Source organism: Microtus oregoni, unplaced genomic scaffold (genome assembly GCF_018167655.1).
Source record: "Microtus oregoni isolate MIOR12 unplaced genomic scaffold, Mior012 000035F_ref0000213, whole genome shotgun sequence".
Taxonomy (NCBI): Eukaryota; Metazoa; Chordata; class Mammalia; order Rodentia; family Cricetidae; genus Microtus; species Microtus oregoni.
Genome location: NW_024543094.1, coordinates 2,760,347 through 2,782,044, shown reverse-complemented (window position 1 = coordinate 2,782,044; position 21,698 = coordinate 2,760,347). Strand labels below are relative to the sequence as shown.

The 21,698-nt window shown below is 44.2% G+C and overlaps 1 protein-coding gene across 1 annotated transcript in view; it reads left to right on the top strand.

The window, feature by feature from the left end:
- Gli3 (GLI family zinc finger 3) overlaps positions 1 to 20,446 on the top strand; it is a 270,292-nt gene extending 249,846 nt beyond the window's left edge. The window contains exons 11-15 of the mRNA XM_041630870.1: positions 4,773 to 4,922; positions 6,214 to 6,378; positions 10,188 to 10,478; positions 13,869 to 14,196; positions 14,935 to 20,446. Of these exons, the coding sequence (XP_041486804.1) occupies positions 4,773 to 4,922; positions 6,214 to 6,378; positions 10,188 to 10,478; positions 13,869 to 14,196; positions 14,935 to 17,252 (3,252 nt within the window). The 3' untranslated portion in view covers positions 17,253 to 20,446. The remainder of the gene's footprint in view (positions 1 to 4,772; positions 4,923 to 6,213; positions 6,379 to 10,187; positions 10,479 to 13,868; positions 14,197 to 14,934) is intronic.
- The last annotated feature ends 1,252 nt before the right edge of the window (positions 20,447 to 21,698 follow it).

Genomic DNA, 21,698 nt, shown 5'->3' with positions numbered 1-21,698 from the left:
CCTGGCTTTATACAGGAAAAGCCTGCTAGCCCCTTATATATGTAAATTTGTCAGTACACTTTTACAGATGAGATCATTAAGGCCAGAATTGGCAAATGATCTGCCCTAGGCACACGGTGTGCTACTGAGGCCACCAGTGTCTTTCTGTCCATCTGAGTGCTCATGTGACTGACAGCAACAGAGACCCGGTACTCTCAAAGGGAAGTAACCATTTAAACCTTACAACCACATGGGGTTTGTTACGATTCCTTAGAATTTTAATTAATAATTAATTCCTAGATCTTTAAAACCTCCAAAGTGTTAAACACATTTGAAAATCTTACATGGTCACAGAGATGCCTCTTTATTTCTTTATGGTAACTGACTACACCTTCTGAGAAGAGTCTGTTCACTTTCCTCATAGATGGTTGGAATTTCTTTATACACACACACACACACACACACACACACACACACACAAAGTGTAATCTATTGAGTTTGAATTTAAGAACAGTTTCAGAAATATTATAAAACATATTGAGACTGGGGTAAGGAGACAATCCCAAGAAGCTAGTCTTGCAGAATTTGGAGTTTTAATTAGCCAGCACAAATCATCCTTGCCCCTCCCATATAGAAATGACAGCATGCTCAGTTGGGCATGCCCCTCTGACTAAGCAAGCACATAGTTGCCGTTCCCTACAACTGTACTCCTTTGCTTGCTGCTGGGTCTCCCTGCTCAGAGACAAAGCTCTCCCTGCTATTGTATACAGATTCTTAACTTCCTGGCCACTTTCAGTACCTAGCATATCCAGCTTAGACCCATTCCAGAGCCATCCTCTCCCTGTCACCTGCAGGGAATGTCTGTGGGGAGCTAGACAGCTGTTTTCCCTGCTCTTTCACGTCATACAAAAGTGCTAGGTCCCAAGTTGCCTCAGGAGATGGCTCATGGACAACTGTTCTGATGGGTCAGCAGGACAGAGGAAGGTGAGCATTCATTATCCTTCACTCACTCTTGGCACCCCCGCCGCTGCTCAGGTGGCTCCTTGAGTGGTTCCAGTTATTTTATCCTCTATGGGGGTAGGCATGCAAGGCCTGTGTTGTTTGGGTACAGCCCCACAACCTTGCTGGAGACTTGAAAAAGCCTGTTGCTTTTTTATTTATTTATTTTTGTGAGCCCTGGCCAGCTAGACCATGCCTGACCATCTCAGCAGTGTCCCAAATAACCCTTGGGAAGCTTGTACCTTCTCACCGTGCCAAACAGCAGCAGTGCCTGGAACCTGCCAGGGCTGCCTGTCGGTGGAGGTCACCATCATCCTCAAAGACATCAAGATATAACCTGCAGTGAGCACTTCTGTGTTGTTTGTCTGACATAGGCTTCCCCTGTCTCCATGCTCAGCCTGATCTGCAAACTAGAGGGGCTTCATTCAGCCTTCAGGTTCTGTTTCCAATGCTGTTTCATTTGAACTGACTGACCCCTGATCCCTGATGTGGTGTACTGATCTCAGACCCGTTATGTGTTTTTAGGAACCCATTCTTTCCCTTCATAATGCTTATCACAGCTGTAATTATACAGTAATTTAAGTTATTACCTGTTTTCCTCCAGGAGACTGTAATTTCCTTAGGGTGGGAATTATGTCTGCCTCAGTCCCCATCTCTGGGCCTGCTGCAGAAGGCTTACTGCACACCACCCTGAAGGCATGCGAGGGCAAAGTCATTGCCATCTCTGTATCCCTTGGCTTCCCCCAGGGAAAGAGTGGACCATGCCTGTGTGTCTTTAAGATCTTTTTTTTAATTCTTAAGAGTAATTGTAACAAAATACTATGCATCAAATACCAGGTGAAGCCGAGTTACTTTAAGATAAATGAGTGTTCAGGGCAGCGCCTTTTGCTCGTACTGTTTTCTTTATGCATAGATTAGGTAAACTCAACAAACACTGTATAACTGCCAAGCACCAGGACACAGTCTATGGATGAGTATATGAAATTTAGAACCTGTTCCAGTGACAATCTTTCCTTTTCCTCTCTCTGTATTTCATCTGCCTCCCTCCATTGCTTTTTTTCCTCCCATGTCCCCCACCTTAAAGAATTTTTTTTCTTATAAAGGAAAACATTTAAATCGGGTGGTTTACACTTCCAGAAGTTTAGTCCATTATCATCACTGAATGACATGGTACTAGAGAAGGAGCTAAGAGTTCTATACGCAACATGAAGTGAACTGAACTAGGTGTAGCTTGAGCATGCGAGACCCAAAGCCCACCCCCACAGTGGCACACTTTCTCCAACAAGGCCACACCAACTGCAGCAAGGTTACGCCTGCTAATAGTGCCACTCCTGATGGCATTATGGGGACCAATTATATTCAAACCACCATAGTCCACTCCCTGGTCCCCATAAGCTTAGAACCACATCATAATGTAAACTGCATTTAGTCCAACTTCAAAAGTCCTCATAGTCTACCACAGTCTCAACAATGTTTTAAAGTGCAAAGTGCAAAGTCTCTTCTGAGATTCATACATTCTCTTAATTGTAATCCCCTACGAAGTAAAAATAAAAAATCTAATCACATGTTTCCAACATAAAATGGCACAGAATGTACATTACCATTCCAAAACATAGGGAAGGAAGCACAGTGAAGAAATACTAGACCAAAGCAGATCGGAAACCATGTGGTCAAACTCTAAACTCTACATCTTCAGTTTGATATCAAAGGGCTCTTCAGATTTCCAGTTCCATTCAGCTTCCCTGAATTTTATGACAAGAGTCAATTTGTTAATTTCCAGTAACTGGAGAAAGCTAAAACAATAGCAATTTCATGTTGCAGTCCTATGCACTAGTCTATTTTTCTCTCGGAAAGACTTTATTTCAGAAGTCCTTTGTGCCACACCCTGGGATCGTCCTCGGCAGTTTGCAGTCCATTGTGATTGACTAGACTGTCCCTTGCAGGATGCACATTTTCGTGGGTTACGTGCACAGCTATAATGTCTAGGACATCGCTCCCTAGGTTGATGATAGGAAGTCCAGCAGGAAAACGGTTCTGCTGTTGCACTGGTCTTCTGCACACTGTCCCACATGATAAGATTGTCCCGTGCTGCTCAGTGTTGGCAGTTCGTCATGCATTCCAACCCCTGCTCAAGGAAAGGAAGGCAGTGACTTCTCTGCCTTTATCCAGCTCTAACTTCTAGAAACAACACAGAAAACTATTTTTTCCATGCAAATTTTTTTATCCTCAGGCAATCAGCTACCTAGAAGAATAATCAAAAAGGCCCCATTCTGGTGGCAGAAAATTACCATTAGGTCTCCAAGCTGGAGCAGTCAGAGGCACATATCAAATGTTGTGTCGCCACTCCAACAGAACTCATGAGAACCGTAATTACTAGATGAATTCCAAAAGATGCATATCTGTTTATTTGAAAATGTGTACTTGGTAGCCTTAAAATGAGGCAAATACAACATAGCTTGGCCAGAGAATAAAAACAGGATAAAAATCTCTCTGATAGTCTAGAACTGGACATTTGAGTCGTGTACTAAACCTACTAGAGAATGACTTAATTCATTTTGGTGTTGAAAAGGTCTCGCTGTGTGATCTAGTCTAGTTTTCAAATGGCAGTGTTCCCACTCAGGCTCCCAAGTCCTGGCATTGCCAGCATGTGCCACTGGCACTTCAGGTAAGTCCAGTGTGGTTGTATTTGGAGAGCTCCCTTACACCTTAGCAGATATTATTGTAGGTTTTTCATGTCCCCTGTCAGAAGGCACTTCAGATGTCCTTCTATTATTTACTCTTTTTTTTTTTTTTTTTTTTTTTTTTTTGAGACAGGGTTTCTCTGTGTAACAGTCCTGGCTATCCTAGAACTTGCTTTGTAGACCAGGCTGGCCTTGAACTCGTGGAGATCCACCCGCCTCTGCTTCCCAAAGTGCTGGGATTAAAGGTGTGCATTACCACTACCTGGCTACATATCCTTCTAAAGATGTAGATTAGAGCTGGCCCTAAAGCCTTGATTGGGGTTCACCACAAAAGGAACTATATTAAAGGGTTAGAGCATTAGGAAGGGAACCACTAGCATTGTGGTTCTTACAGAGGACCCGAATTCTTTGGTTCTCAGCCACCACAACAGACCTGGTTTTCTCTCTGATCTTCAGATACCAGGCACCCCACATAGTACGCACACACATGAGCAAAGGAAACAGCCATGGACATAATAATCTGAGAAAAACTTACCCTATTAATATAATTCTACAGGTGGACGGAAAAAATGGCTGAGAAACGACAAGTCATTGGGCGACTGTCACAGATTGTCTTCCCTAGCACCTGGTTCTCTGTGCTTATTTTTCAGGAAGAGATTGTCCCCGTCTCAGCCGATGCTCTTTTTTTCTTAGGCCTTGTTATGGAATCCCCGTGCATGTGTGTTCCTGTTCCTTACACATACATGTACATGAGTGAAAGAACAGCCACACTCCTGTGCGGGGGACCAGTGGAGAACAGAGGGCACAGAGCAGCTCACCCTGTTTTACACACACGCTGTGCAACTCAGGCTTAAACCTGTGCTTTTCGGATTTCAGTATCAAGTAATTTTTCTGGATGCCAAGCCTACAGTAGTGTCGCCCAAACTGGCTACTCAGTTAGCATCAGCAAGTCTATCTTAAAAATATATGTACTCGATGTTTTTTAAATTGTGATGTCGTGAAGCTGTTCATGTGTCTTCGAGGCTTAAAAGTTGAACACTGTTTCACTTTCTTTTGTTGCGTTGAGAATTGACTAATATGTTCTGATTTTCTTTCTTTCTTCCTCAACCTCAGCATATCAACAATGACCACATTCATGGCGAAAAGAAGGAGTTTGTGTGTCGTTGGCTTGATTGTTCAAGAGAGCAGAAACCCTTCAAAGCCCAGTACATGTTGGTTGTGCACATGAGAAGACATACGGGCGAGAAGCCTCACAAGTGCACAGTGAGTACATGCTTGGACATCCTCAGTGTCCCCTCACACAGGCGAGTGTGACGCTTTCCTCTGCAGGTCTTCTGTAGTATCCTCGGGTTCTGCAAGCTGATGACCCCAGGTCCTGCAAGGGTAGTTTGGGCGGTAGTGAGGAGAGAGATGGCGCACTGTCTAGGTCAAGTGTCCTGAAGGTGGCTGGCTTCTTGTGCTCATGGCTTCTGCGTCTGCCGTACCTCCCCCCCCCCCCTCGCCGCCAGTTCTGCACGCTACAGGACAAAGCACAACGTTGATGTGTTTTTCAGTTTTTCAGTTTAATTCATTATCTGTGTATGTAGTGGAGCTGATTCTCTCCTTGTACTCTTTCTTATATGGGCTTCGGGTATCAAACTCTTGTAGTCAGTTGTACACAGCATGCACTTTGACCCATTTTAAAGGCCCTAAATTGAGCATTCTTTATCAAAAACAAAACTCAAGATATTAGGTTTGGGATGTAGCTCATGGGAGAACACTTCAGTCCTACTTATAAGGTCTGGATGCTAACATAATGTTCCAAGTAAAAGGCCCCACTTACAACATTTGCAGCCACTTGCAGTCACCACACAGGTGCACTGAAACTATTATACCACATTATTATTAGTCTGCTGCATATGGTATATATAAAACATAAATGCGTGCATTGTCTGTCTCTGTGGTGTTTCAAAATGTGTTTGTATATATTCTGAAATTTGAGAAAACTCAAGCCGCTTCTCATCCCAAGCCTTCGCGTAAGGCATATCCAGCTGCCCTTGGCTCTGAATTCTCCCTCTTTGCTCAGTCTCAGGAATAGAGTGTAAGCCTCTGGAGTGGGCCGCACTTTCTCTCAGGAGGTGCTCTGAGCACTGCACAACCCTGGTACTTTACATCTTAAAGGCCCTTTACAAACATGATCAAATTCCATGGCTTTGTATAGACACAAAGCCATATTAATGAACTTTGTGCTGAATCTGAAATCAGTGGGAATTGGAGGAGATCAATGAACAGATAATGAAATTCATTGTCCACATTGAGCTGTCTATTAAAAAAAATAGGAAAGGAAAAAAAAAAGCCTTCAGGAGTTTTACAGGCACTGACAATGCTTTGTCTTCAAGGCCCCAAGCCACATCTGAATCCCAATAAATGCAGAGTTTAGTGGAGTTTTTGTTCCACGGTTTTGAAAAGCTGCTGACCCTTGAAAGGTCAAGTTTTTATCCACTTGGAGAGGAGGTTAAGCACTAGCTGCAGCTGCTATTGTGTAGAGTGGTCCAGATTTACCTGTTGTCCTCAGTTTGAAGGTTGCACAAAAGCCTACTCGAGACTAGAAAACCTGAAAACGCACTTGAGATCCCACACTGGAGAGAAGCCGTACGTCTGTGAGCATGAGGGCTGCAACAAGGCTTTCTCCAATGCTTCAGATCGGGCCAAGCACCAAAACAGAACGCATTCCAATGAGGTAAGCCTCCTCCAAGGCTCCAGCGCTCCAGGCAGAAACAATGAGCCTTCTTGTGGAATACACATGGTAAAGGAGGTGTGCTCTGTTTTATTTTCTCCGGGCTGTTCTCACTATGAGTGGGCTCTGACCCTGCAAGTGAACGTTTGGAGCCTCAGGCATGGACCCTGTGTGGAGAGTGACGCAGATGAAGAGGAAATTTTATAAAAACCCTTTGGGAACTTAGTTTCCTGTTGCTTGGAACTGCCACCTACTGGCCAGACAGTAGTAGCATTTAACTTGTAAATCAGCCTGCCTGCTCGGCCATGGAAGCCCAAATCCATGCAAAGTTGGGCTCTGACTAAAGAGACTCAGAGGCATCCCACTAGCAGGTGAGAGCTCACTGCTGAAAGCTCACACTCTGTCTTGGAGACAGAGGTATCGTCACGCGCATCGTTCTAAACTTATTTCCGGGAAGCAAACAGCGTAAATAAAGCGTATAGACTTTAGATTCCATTCTAGATTCCAGAGGCTTTTGGAAGATAGTCTTAGTGGCCCAGCTGATACGTAAGGCAGGTATTTAAGACACAGGGAGCGAGGCCTCATCGTAGTAGTTGGTTTATGTTGTATTGCTATTATTTTTAGGTAATTAGCCCCAGATTACTGATAAATGCTTAAAATAAAAAATGGTTCCCGATTTGGCTTTGGGTATGAGTACGGGGCAGTTTCACATCTGCAGGGTTAGACTTGAGCTGGAAACCCAGGCTCTTGCAGTCGCCCATCCTAGACAAGTCCCGATACTCACTTGCATTGACTTATTCTCTTACTTGTGCCTTCATCTTTTTGCTGAGCATAGATTGATAGCTAGTTATGTATCGAGCACTTTTGCCATGCTAGGTATAGCAAAGAATTCAACAGGGTCGACCCAGGGAGTAATTCCCATATGTGAAAGCGATCACAGCACATCTCTGTCCCTGACTTTGTCTTAGTGTCTTCAGGGGCTATGTAGCAGTGACCTCTGGAAGGACTCCCTATTCAGGTCATGTGACTTACATTCTTCCTGAAGCTACATTTATGTCCATGCTCAAGTCTGACCTCTCCTGAACAGAACCTTTGCTAGCGACCCTTCATTTTGGTGTCTCCTTGTCTCTGTTTTTATTCATCAAAATCTTAACTCTCCGTTTTCAAGACCTAACTAAAGTGCTTCCTCATAATGATGGCTCCATTGAGCAGGTGTTTACTTTGGGTCATGCACAGTTACAAACACCTTATGTACCCATGAGCTGGGAGTTAAACCCAGATTTTAACAACTGACCCCTCATCATCCCAACCAAAAGAGGAGTCTTCGTTGCATCTCTTAGGTATCACACTTTATACTGTAAATAATCACATGGTGTGATTTTTTTTTCCCTGCCAGGAAAGAAGATTCTGTATAGAGCTTATAAAACATTAAATGAGAGATTATTGTATTTATCAAGATTACATATCTTTGTGTACAGGGAATCTTGCATATGGTAGGACTCATTTGATGTTTGGTGAGAAAAATCTAGCTGGGAAGTGGCTCAACCCTATAATCGCAGCACCTGGTAGGTTAAGGCAGGAGACTCATGAATTCACGGCTAATGTGGGCTGTAAAGAAGAACTTGTCTTTTTATTAAAAATAAATAAGTAAGTAAATAAATAAATAAATTCTGTAGTCAGGAGAAAATGCATTGACACCTCTCCAATGGTACCTGAGTGTGCAAGACAAAATGATAACAATCATGTCAGAAGTTAAAAACCCAGGACATGAAAAGCAGACCACTCAGCAAGTCTGCCATTTGTCATGGCCATCATTGCATTTCATTGTTATCACCTAATTTCAAGGTTCGACTACACAGTTGTGTTTATGGATTTTATTTTAAAGCATAAACTTCCAGAATCCGTGTTCTTGTGGATTTCCGTAGATAACTAATGTCATGTTCATATGCAGGGGTACATGGTTACAGGTGTGCTGATGGGCGTCATTGCTCTTGAAAATGCTCTTTCTGACGAACTTCTCCATGGTCATTGCATATCAGCCTGTCCTCATTTCCAGGCTAGTCTTGATATTCACATGCATGTGTGTCTAGGAAGAGCGGCTCTTCCAGTATCTCCTGTGCCCCCCTCCATGTGCCTCTCTCCCCGTGCCCACATATCTGCCTCATGCACTCTGCTGATGGAACAGCCTGTCCCATCGGTGCCCTGAGCAAGCACAGGGTTGATGCACAAACACCTGAAGGTAATGGCACTGACTGTCAGATCCATTCTTCTGGCCCTAATGCATGGAATCCTCTACTTTCGTTTCATCATGTATATGCGGCAATCGCAGAGCTCCTGAGTAGACATAATTTATAGTTAATGGAATCAGTTCTGCCCAACTGAATCTTACATTCGCAGGTGAAGTCTCTCAGGATAATGTTCGAAATCTTTACTTCTCTACATTACAAAATCTCAGCACTCAGTCTGGCCTTGGGCTTTTAGTGGAAAAGGGTCATCTTTTAGACATGCATTCTACAAGACAGGGTCTTTATCAAGGATTAGAGATACATTATTTTAATCATGCTTTTATGATGATTTCTTATATACTAGCTTCCGTTCTGGTACACAGAGAGGGAGGTACATAGGGCCTTCATGGCATTCAGCAGGAGATCATGCCCAGGACCCCTACATACATCTGAATCAGAGAATGTACAGGCCGCTTTACAAAAATGCTGCAATATTCATAAATAAGCTCCCATTTTAAATTGCTTCTAATGCCCAATACGGTGTAAATGCCACATAAATAGTTGCTCTGTTGTTTAGGGAATAGCAACAGGAACAAAAGTATCTGTTCGTGAGCATTACAAGTGTAAGATTTTCACACTACGGGTGTGAATTTAGTGTTCCCTCTGAAACCGGTTGAGTTCGTGTACATAGAGCCCTTGGGCAGGCAGAGCTGACTTCAGTCATAGCAACACCCCATAATTGTATCATTTTGGAAGTCTGGCATTGGTACCGAACAAAGGAAGAGTTCTGTGATCTATATGAATATTTAGTTATAAACATCCCGTGTTTGTAACTATATCAGGAGGCATGATCACCAACTAACATGAAATAGTTACATCATGTGCAGATATGGAAAGTCAGAAGAGCAGACTGGAAGTCCTGGTTTTCTGTAAACCGTTCCCCAGCCCTGAGAAATGTGTGGAAAGGGTGTGCGAATGGTCTATAATGAGGCTGCATCTTTAGAGACCAGATTCTAAAATTTTGGGCATTTTCAGCTCTGAACACCAAAGAGTTGTGATGCTACCCAAAGGAGCACATATTAGTGAAACAACATGAGGACAGCTCTGGGCATTTGATTTTATGTCTTATTATTATAATATCTGTGTACAAATAGCACATTTGCCAAGCAAAAAAAATTATTAGATCTCAGAACCAAGAGAAGATAAAAAAAAATCTTCATACAAACTGTCTCCTGCAAGATGTATAAAATTATCCTGATACCATCTTCTTGTAAGCCTCCTGCCATTATCCTCATCAATAGATGGAGAGCTGTGATATGCTCCCTGAGCATAAACGCTTCCAACAATGTAAAGGCAATTTATACACTTTTACCGCTTTCGTGGCTCCCTGAAAGAATACCCTATTAAGCTAGATTCTATGGACACCGAGCACCGTCCAAATAGCCCTTCTAAGTCGTTAGACCTGAAAGGTGTCTGAATGCTTTAGAAGTGGTTTTGAAAGAATTAGAATTGTAATGAACAACTACTAAGTCGTAATCACTTTTTATAATCATCCGTCGACAATTCATTTTTTGTGGCATTTGATAGAAACCCTATGTATGCAAAATCCCCGGCTGCACCAAGCGTTACACAGACCCCAGCTCTCTCCGGAAACATGTGAAGACTGTACATGGTCCCGAGGCTCATGTCACCAAGAAGCAACGTGGAGACATGCACCCTCGGCCTCCGCCGCCGAGAGATTCTGGCAGCCACTCACAGTCCCGGTCCCCCGGCCGGCCGACTCAGGGAGCCTTTGGTGAGCAGAAGGAGTTGAGCAACACTACCTCAAAGCGGGAAGAATGCCTCCAGGTGAAGACGGTCAAGGCCGAGAAGCCCATGGTATGTCATTCACTCTCCTGTTCTCCCAGAGCTGATCAGGCTCATTGAGAAAAATCCAACTGAGCGTATCAGGGGACAACACAGCCCCTCTTTATTGTATCTTTCCTCTGTGATTTGAGGGTCAGGAGCCCAGTGATTGAGATTGCTCTCTTGAAGCTAATTTGCTTAGACAATAACTTTGCTCAGAAGGAGTTTCTAAGATTCCTACCTGACTTTCAAAACTCCTTTGGAGCTGTCCCACTTGTGGCAGACAGACATGGCTGGCAGTCTCCTCCAAGTGGCTACTCTATAGAAAATCATTCCTTAATAAGCCTTTCTACAAATATGTTTTCTGTCTTCCTTGCCCTAGTGACCCCAGAGTGAATAAGCTGAAGGACATGTTCTTTGGAGGCTTGCTTACAGTTCAGTGGAGTACACAGATTGAAAGACAAGTGCAATTCAGATGATGGGGCATAGACACATAAAAGCCTTCTAGAGAAGGAGAATTGCCAGTGGGCTCTGAGGGCAGAGGCCATGAGGACAGAGTTCAGCGCTCAGACCAGGGGGAACAAGTGAATCCTGGAAAGGGGAGGGAGAGGAGAGGTGCCAGTTGTGGAACTTGCTAGAGCAAAGGGTTACGAGGCCAAGGGCAAAATTAGTGGGTGACTGATGTGGGATTTCCCTCTGTATGATGTGAATTCCATTGGCTAATAAAGAAACTGTAAGGGAATAGAGGTGGGGGGAACTAAACTGAATGCTGCGAGAAAGAAGGAGGAGTTAGGGAGAAGCCATGTAGCCCTGCCTGAGACAGAGGCTGGGAACTTTACCCGGTAAGCCACAGCCACATGGCAATACACAGATCCCTAGAAATGGGTTTAATTAAAATAAAAGTGTTAGCCAATAAGAAGCTAGAGCTAATGGGCCAAGCAGTGTTTTAAATAATATAGTTTCTGTGTGGTTATTTTGGGTCTGAGCTGCCCCTCCTGTGTCACCTGTGGCAGCAGCTGTAGTATTAGGCATTACAGTGCAGGTTGGTAACAGTGGAGATGGTTTCTATGTCACCCCAAACCACAATACCTCCCACTGCTAAGTATTATTTATAGCAGTTTATCTCAAAATGACTTGACATGTGAACATTTATAAACAAATTATAAGACTCGTACTCAAAGAGATAAAGACTGCACCGCATATTTACAGGTGACAAAATTGAAGTTCCTCAAGGTAAACTATGGGGTCGCATTTTCATGATAGATGCTGTGTGTACATACACGCATTTAAAAATACCAGGTGCCTTCGTAGACATTTATTAACGAACATTATGTTACATTTCTAATATTATTTCTTTTGAAACATGTCTTTAATTTGGTTATCATGCTATAAATTAAATTCTTTCTTCTTTTTTCTTATTAATGCAACACCTCTTCTGTCTATTGCTCCCAAATGTCTTGTTCTCACTTCCTAAGGACAGTGGGTAATAAGGTGAGGGAATTTTGGCTTCTCTATTCTTTCTTGTTTTGTTTTGTTTTCATTTTAACATGCAAGTTTTCTTCCCATTTCATTTTTCGTTCATTCTTACGGCTTTGTGCTATCTTTAGTGAACATTACTCAGCTCTGTGCCTTTGAACATAGCATGTGAAAATGGGAAGTCAGATGATGAAACTCCTTGTTACTTTTTCCTATTATTTATTATTTTTCATAATAAATCACACTGGGCCAACTAAGCAGTTGTTCCCAAAGTCTGCTTAATTGCTGTCCTGAATAGCATAAATTCAAGTTTGAGACCAGACTTATACTGTTTAATTTGAAGAAGACTTAGATAAATTTGTTAGCAACTTCACCTCCATTCAGTTGTCAGAGTGCATATAAGTAGTGCCCTGGTCTTTTACATGCTCTCTGGAAGTGTGTGAGCATACTCCTATCCACAGAGCCATGTACTTATATACTCTGTCTGTACTGTCAAAGAATAAGTTACCCAAAGCTGAAAAAACTCTCAGTACCATAAGAAGAGTTGGTGCCTCAAGACTTTTCTGAGGCAAAAAACTTGAGCAAAAATTTACATACTTGTGATCAGATTTACATATCTTCTTAGCTCTACTTGGTTGCCCAGGGTGAAGTTACTGTATCATGTGGCGTTGCTAAGAAAGTATGTATTTGCTCAGATTTATATGCTGTGAAAGCAATAAATAAAGCTAAAGGGATCCCCAGAGAGAAAGAGTTACCTGAATGATTACCTTCTTCACAGCATTGTACAACGCACCTGAGAATACCTGAGTGAGTCTTTGACTTGCTGTTAGTGGCTCCAGTTTTTATCGGAACCCTGAGAGGGTACTGCAGGAGCACAGATGAGCCATTTTGGGGAGTCTAAACTTTGTGATTTTCACTGGCCACTGAACTTCTCTGAACATTACTTTTCTTGTTCTCACAAAGATGTGACGCAGCCTTACATAGATGGTTGTGCAGTGTACCAACTATGCTGTGTGCTATAGCTCTATTATCATGGTGCTTCCCAGACCCTGAGATGCTCAGGCTTTTCACCTGCTATCCCGGAAGCCCTGGCATGGACTTTCTTTGTATGAGACTAGTCAGTCAGATTAAGTTTCAAATAGTTACATAATTTCCTTTCAATGTCCACTTGGTTAGGATTTGGAGAACACACTAAGAGAGGAATCAGTAAAATCATTATATAAACTCAGGACCACTATCCATTGCAGCCTTTCTTCCCTTCTGAGTATGACAGAAGCACAGTGATTGATGATTTACTTATTACAGCTGCCTTGACCAAGCCCTGCCTGAAGGTCTATAATATCAGGAGAATATGGCAGGGAGGAAAAAGATAGAATAATTTGAAAACCCACTCTGAAGAGCCTAGAGGGACCCTTGTTGGAAGGAGATAATGTGCCCTATGGAGCATCCTCTGTATGTGTGATGAAACCCCGTTGAAACAATAAATACTAAAGCCTCTGACCTCATCTTTAACTTTATCAGGTCTTTATGCTTAGGTGCTCTCTGAGATTTACATTAACTTCCAGTAACAGTCCTTAATAATTGATTCCATTATCTACTAAAGAAACTGCTGTGGTGGGTGGTGATGAAATTTGCCCAAAAATACTGTCCCAGAGATAGAGTTGAAAGTGAGGAAATATGTCTGCACAGTTGACATTTGGAACAGGATCCCATGGCTGATAACATCACATCTAGCATCTTCTACCATCCATCACCTCCCTTGTGCATCAGCCTGGTGGGCCATTATCATCTTGGCCCAAAGGCTACTTCATCCACCAGCACATAATTTTTTCTTCTCATTTAACCCACTGATAACATGGAGGTCTTGACTTGCATGAGCTGTCATTTTGGCTTTCTTTCCTCTACCCTTCCTGATATCATGTTGTTCCTTCTTCCTTGACCCCATAGACATCTCAGCCAAGCCCTGGTGGTCAGTCTTCATGCAGCAGCCAACAGTCCCCCATCAGCAACTATTCCAACAGTGGGCTCGAGCTTCCTCTGATGGATGGAGGTAGTGTAGCCGACCTCAGTGCCATTGATGAAACCCCAATCATGGACTCGACCATTTCCACGGCAACCACAGCCCTTGCTTTGCAAGCCAGGAGAAACCCGGCAGGGACCAAATGGATGGAGCACATCAAACTTGAAAGGCTAAAACAAGTGAATGGAATGTTTCCAAGACTGAACCCTATTCTACCTTCCAAAGCCCCTGCGGTGTCTCCTCTTATAGGAAATGGTAAGTTCCACCTTAGACCACGTGTCTGTCCGCATGACACGGTTCTTTTCCTTTATGTGTGGCCAGTACATGCCAAGAGGACCTGGAGCCCTTAGTTTTATATGTGTTACTTTCTTCACAGATCCTAAACTTACGCTAGATCCTATCTGTGTTAATGTTGTTTTACATTGCTTTGCTGGATGGTTCATATTTTGGAAATAATAACAGAATAATACTGGAATTAAAAATGTAAAGGATTTTTTTTGTTTTTTTTTGGGGGGGTGGTTGTTGCTGTTGTTTTTTGGGGGGGGGGTTGTTTTGTTTTTCAAGACAGGGTTTCCCTGTGTGGCTTTGGAGCCTGCCCTGGAACTTGCTCTGTAGACCAGGCTGGCCTCGAACTCACATAGATCCTGCCCTGGAACTTGCTCTGTAGACCAGCCTGCCTCTGCCTCCCGAGTGGTGGGATTAAAGGCGTGTACCTCCACCACCCCGCTGGACTCAGATTTTGATGGAGAAATTGTAACTGTCCGAATTCCAGCGGGACAAGGAAAAAAAAAAAAAACAACAACTCAGCAATAGGTGCATTTGTGGTTAGTGCCCACTCTAGTTTCCAAAACATAAAACCAAGAGAATTTGATCTGTTTGCCCTGTTCAAGGAAATACAAGCTAGTCGAATGCTTGGGGGAAATGTCGCAGCTGATTTAAGACATTCTTAACTGTACGTCTCTTTTCCTCTCCTCCCTCTGTACCTCCCTCCAGGCACACAGTCCAATAACAACTATAGTTTGGGTGGGCCTGGGACCCTTCTCCCGAGCAGAAGTGACCTGTCTGGTGTAGACTTCACGGTGCTGAACACACTCAACAGGAGGGACAGCAATACCAGCACCATCAGCTCTGCCTACTTGAGCAGCCGCAGATCCTCAGGCATCTCCCCCTGCTTTTCCAGCCGCAGGTCCAGTGAGGCATCACAGGCTGAAGGGCGACCTCAGAACGTGAGTGTGGCTGACTCTTACGACCCTATCTCCACAGATGCCTCACGGAGGTCCAGCGAGGCCAGCCAGGGTGATGGACTGCCCAGTCTGCTCAGCCTCACGCCTGTGCAGCAGTACCGCCTTAAGGCCAAGTACGCTGCTGCCACTGGCGGTCCACCACCTACGCCCCTGCCCCACATGGAAAGGCTGAGCCTGAAGACTAGGATGGCCTTGCTTGGGGAAGGCAGGGACTCAGGGGTGACCCTGCCTCCAGTCCATCCTCCTCGGAGGTGCAGTGATGGAGGGGGCCAAGCATACAGCCGGCGTCACCTGCTGCCTCACAATGCACTAGCAAACAGTGTAAGGAGAGCCAGCGACCCTGTCAGGACAGTCTCCGAGAACATGTCACTTCCCAGGGTTCAACGCTTCAGCAGCCTCAACAGCTTCAATCCTCCAAGTTTGCCTCCGTCGGTGGAAAAGCGTGGCTTAGTGCTGCAAAATTATACCCGGCCAGAGAGCAGCCAGCAGCCCCGGTACTTCCAAGCATCTCCTTGTCCTCCCAGTATCACAGAGAATGTTGCCCTGGAGGCCCTGACCATGGATGCTGATGCCAACTTGAATGATGAAGATTTCCTGCCAGATGACGTGGTACAGTATTTAAATTCCCAGAACCAAACAGGGTATGGGCAACAGTTACAGAGTGCCATCTCTGAAGATAGCAAAGTAGCCCATGGGCCAGAGGACTTGGACCTACCACGGCTGCCAGACAGCCATGTTGGCCAGCAGTACCCAGCTCTGGAGCAGCCCTGCTCTGAGGGCAGCAAAACCGATTTGCCCATCCAGTGGAATGAGGTCAGTTCTGGAAGCTCTGACCTGTCGTCCTCTAAGCTGAAGTGTGGTCAGCGTCCTACCGTACAGCAGGCTCGAGTCTTCGGGTTATACAACAATATGGTGGTCCACCCGCAGAATCCATGGAAGGCTGGGACTGGCCCAGCCGGGGGATATCAGACCCTCGGGGAGAACGGCAGTACCTACAATGGCCCAGAGCACTTTGTGATCCACGGCGGGGATGGACCTGGCGCCAATGGAAATGCTTTCCACGAACAGCCCTATAAGACCCAGCAGTATGGGAGCCAGCTCAGCAGGCAGCCACTGGCTTCTAGTGCGCTAGACGGTGCCTGCGGTGCAGGGATCCAAGGGTCCAAGCTGAAAGGCAACGCCTTGCAAGAAAACGGGGGTCTGCTAGATTTTGGTCTGTCCGCAGCACCAAATGAATTAGCTGGCAACACAGTGAATGGCATACAAACCCAAGATCAGATGGGACAGGGATACATCGCCCACCAGCTACTCAGCAGCAGCATGCAACACCAGGGGACCAGCCGCCCTGGTCAGCAGATCCTAGGGCAGGTCGCTCCTACCTCACATATCAACATCTATCAAGGGACAGAGAGCTGCCTGCCTACTCAGGACAACAGCAACCAGCCATCGAGCATGGCAGTGGTCAGGGGCTACCAGCCCTGTGCCAGCTATGGGGGCAGCAGGCGCCAGGCAATGCCGAGGGGCAGCCTCACCCTGCAACAAGGACAGCTCGGCGATGTGAGTCAGACGAGCAGGGTGAGCAGCATCAAGATGGAGGCACAAGGGCAGGCCCAGCAGCTCTGCTCGAATGTGCAGAATTACTCTGGTCAGTTCTATGACCAAACCGTGGGCTTCAGTCAGCAAGACCGGAAAGCTGCTTCCTTTTCCCTTTCAGATGCCAACTGCCTGCTCCAGGGGACTGGCACTGAAAACTCGGAGTTACTTTCCCCAGGTGCTAACCAAGTGACAAGCACAGTTGACAGCTTTGACAGTCATGACCTAGAAGGTGTGCAGATCGATTTTGATGCCATCATAGACGATGGGGACCATACCAGCCTAATGTCAGGGGCCTTGAGCCCAAGTATCATTCAGAACCTTTCCCACAGCTCCTCCCGTCTCACCACACCACGGGCATCCCTCCCATTCCCGTCCCTGTCCATGGGTACCACCAACATGGCTATCGGGGATATGAGTTCTTTGCTGACCTCCCTAGCAGAAGAAAGCAAGTTCCTTGCAGTTATGCAGTAGGCAAGGAGGACCGCAAGTAGAGGTAAAACGGTAGAACTTGAACGACTTCATTGACTCTGTTTGGACCTTTTTTTTTTTTTCTAAGTTCTATATGTATTTTAGCAATCTCATCTCACCTGACTGGGATGTGTCTCAAGTATATTCCTTTTATGGAAAAGGACTCTGAAAAAAACCCTAAGGTATTCTAGGGGAGAAACTGTCTTCCATTTCAGTTTTGAATCAGTATTGTGACATTCAAATCACCCTCTCTTCTTTTTAAACCTGTAAGCCTGCCCTCTTTCGAGTGAACCCATGTAAATGTGTGATGTGCATGTTCTTCTAGAAGAGAAGTCTTCAAATTCAAAGATCTGGCCTGCTTCTCTGCTACCCCAGGAACTAGAAGTGATGTGCCTGTGACCAGGGGGTTGCCGGTTCACTCTTTTAAAGTTTTCCTTTACAATACTCAGTGGCTTGCTTGTGTGTGTGTGTGTGTGTGTGTGTTCGTGCGTGTGCACGCACACATGCATATATGTGTGTGTTTAGCTCCCACACTGAGTACAAGAATTGAATGAGTGGTGGGTTTGAAGATTGTGGGTGCTCTATAGTTAGTATGAGCAGCAGGTTTTTATTTGTTCCCCACCTTGATTCAATTCAGGGCATACTTTTAACAGCTGCACAAAAATGGAAATTTTGGGGATCCTACAAATGAAATAGTTTGCATTTCATTCAAAGAGTTTTCGAGGGTTCAATTCTTCTGTAAGTGTGCATCCCGTGCATATGTCTATGTGGTCAGTTCTCAGTCACCTCCTTTGCGTCCCCTTGACCTTTATAATATCCAGCATTATTTAGCACTGCCGGGAGAGAGTGGACAGGCACGGATGTGCAGACAGCCACTCTTTTAGCTCTTAGTAAGAAGTTAGGCCAATTATAGATTGAAACAATTGGGTAGAATTAGCTTGAGAACTGTTTTGTGGACTTGCTATAATTGACTATTGGTCCCACCGTTGTCTTCATTATCATAGATAACTGAGAATTGATTATATGTAGCTCTAAGTAGGTATGTAAGCACCCCACGACTGGATGTATCATTACCATTTATTAATTTCACTATCACAAGGGAGTATGTCTATTCTAAGTGCCCTATTTTAAAAGATGTGTAAAACTTAGTTGTAAAAGGCAAAATTCATATCCATTGACATTGGGAATAAATTGCTTTAGCCATTTTTAGCATTGGAGAGCATGAAAGATAATATTTAGTAGTCATGTGGATTCCAAACACCATTAGTCCTTACGGTGGATGAAGATTTTAAAGATTTACCCAGTGCAGCCACTCCTCAGTTGCAGCTGACACATAAAGTCATACTGTGTGTGCACAGAGCACATGGATTATCCAGCATATTACTTTAAAACTATGTAGATAATCATCTACATACAAAAGAAATGTCAACCCATCAGCCCCAGCACTGAATTTTCCCCAAGTGATTCTTGACACAGTTGTGTGGCTTTCCTCTTAAATCCTACATTAAAGTTAGGAGTAGAAAGATGAAAGCCAACAAAGTGTTAGGGACTAGGAAGAATGTTCCCACCAGCCAATTTTACCCATGCCTGTCTTCTCACTGGAGCGCAGATTCCAACAGGGAGGAAGCTTTTTCGGTTAGGACTTTGTGCTAAGCTACCCAGTTTGCTTTCTGTTGGATGTCCCCAGGTCCAGTAAAACAATCTATACACTCTGCAGGCCTCTCCCAGGAGACTTCTTGTAAATCAAAGGAGACCATAGGCCAGAGGGAACTGCTGGTCTGGGTTCTAGGGTGCAAAGCAAGGCCTCTCTGTTTCTCTAGCAGGTCGTTTTTTCCTCCCAGAACCACTAAGGGAGTCCCTGAATTTCTCTGTCTGGTCAAAACTTTCTGGTCTGGGTCTTACCTGGCTTGCCTTATCGATAAATTTGGCCCAGTCCCTTTATTACTTTTAGTTTCAGAAAAGGAGGCTCGGGATTCTCCTCTTTGCTCAACAAGGAGAGGGAGCCTGCCTGATTCCTGTCACACCCTTGCCTCCTCTAGAGGAGCCTAGGTGGAATCCTTGCAAGTGACCTTGAAGTCTCAAGTGTCCTGGTTTCCACATTGACTGCCCTTCCTAGAGGGATAGGCAGCACATAGGACCAGCACCGCTGCTACCTCCTCTCCTGGTTCTGCCTCTTTTATTTCTTCTTTCTTTAATTATTCATTTTCGCCCTTATTTTCTAAGCTGTTGCCTTTAGATTTGTAGAACCAGTGTTTCCACTCTATCAGACTTTTCTCAATATGAAAATTTTAGAAGGATACAGGTTCAAAATAGGGGGTGGTGGTGGTAGAAAGTATTCTGTCCCAAGATAATCTGTCATGATAGTCCAGTCCAAGAAAGGTCATTTGGTCACTCAAACTATCCTGTGGGCCATGAGATCTCTGCAGGCATGGCATTTCCTGTCCAAATCCTGCTCACAGTCCGCAACCTCTTTCTGCTCTTTGGCTGTTGCATGGAGAAGAGACAACGTTGATGATGCTAGTGTCTTCTTTGCTTTTTAGTGAAAGTACAGGCTCATACATGGTACTCTCGTTTAGTGTCTGTGTTAAAAGGTTTTTGTTTTTCATGCCTTTTTCTAAAGAATTAAATAACTCACTTCCCTGCTTCTCACATGTTGGCTTGTCCTGAGCCATGGGTTTTGATTCTGACGATGTATGTGCCTTATTTTATGTTTCTCTTGTCAATGAGAAGGACCAGTTGTTGTCGTCCAGTCAGCACTACAAGGCTGCATGTCCAGACAGTGTTAACAAGAAGCGAGCCCAGGATTGTAGCGGTCTGAACTGTCGTGTGACTGATTTCCTGTGTTGTTTGAAGCCGATAGGAGGATGTTCTCCTCTGACAAGTTACCCTTGTATATCCTGCAAATGTGTAAGATAAACTATGTTTCTTTTCTCCACCGTTTTTTAGATTTTTAAAGAAGAAAATGTGTAATCCTTTTTAAAGAACAACACATGTAAATATATTCAAGTACCGTAGGTGTAGAGTTGGTATGTGATGGCCTTGGGCCTTCCTCGGAAAAGCCTGTGGCTGCTCAGTGCTCATAGGCCACGGGAATGGCAACCCAGACACATGAACTCTGCCTTGGCTTTCAGAACCACTTAGTCCTTTTGTAACAAAGAAAAAAAATAAACAAAAATAAATAAATAAAAATGTTTCTTACAGTGTCAATAAAAAACTTTGTACTGAAATATTTTACTGAATTCTTTTTGTTTTCTTCCATTTAATCCCTATGAGAATAAAAAGAATACTTTTTCTGGAGAACTTCCCTGCCTATAGTTGAATCCATATTAGACATACAAATTATATTAGAGTTTTCTAGAGTAAAAGATCTTGTAAAATGTATATGACGTGTGTGTGTGTGTGTGTGTGTGTGTGTGTGTGTGTGTGTGTGTGTGATTTATTAGAATGGCTTACAGGCTGTGGGCTAATAATCCAACAATGGCTCCTATGCACAGAAGGCTAAAGAATCCAGTAGTTGTTCAGTCCATGAGGCTAGATGCCTCAGCTGGTCGTTAGTATATTCCAGAATCCCAAAGAAGTAGGCTCTAATGCCAGTGAAGAAATAAACTTGCTAGCAAGAGCTACCCGAGAGACAGCTTCCTTCTTCCATGCCCTTCATTGAGGCTGCAGCAGAAGGTGTCCAGATAAAGGTGGATCTTTCCACCTCAAAATAACTGGGGGCGGGGGGGGGATCCTGATTGGAAATATGTCTTTCCACTTCAAATAATTTAACTTAAAAATTCCTCACAGGCATGTCCAGTCATTTGGGTTTTAGTTAATTCCAGATGTAGTCAGGTTGACAAGAATAGGAATCACACAAGTTAAATTTACTGCATTCACTCACTAGATGGAGATGAAAATGCCGGCTCATTCACTGGCAGTGTGAGATGTGTACATACACAGGGCTGTACAGAACATGCTAATGGTCCTTGTGTTTTTTATTTTCACTGCTTTGTCCAACTCGGGAAGGACGATGGGGTTTCACACCTAACAACTTGTCTCCCTTTTATATGCTGTCCTTTTACCTAGATATATACTAACACAAGTGGAAAAGTCTGCCATGATAGAGATTTACTTTATCCTGCACACATTTTTTCTTTAATTTCCATTTTAGTCTATGTGTATGAGTGTTCTGCCTCATACACATATGTTCACCGTGTGCATGTCTGGAACCCACAGAGGCCAGAAGAGGGCATCAGATCCCCTGGAACTTGAGTTGCATTCAGTCATGAGCCACCATGTAGGTGTTAAGAATCAAACCCCAGTTCTCTGGCAGAAACGCCTGTGCTGGTAACCACTGAGCCATCTCTCCAGCCCCTGAAGGCATACTTTTGTGTGCCTTTTAATGACTAGCTTCAGTCAGAGAAACCTATTTGTCTCATTTGCTGTTTTAGCCAGTTATCCATAGAG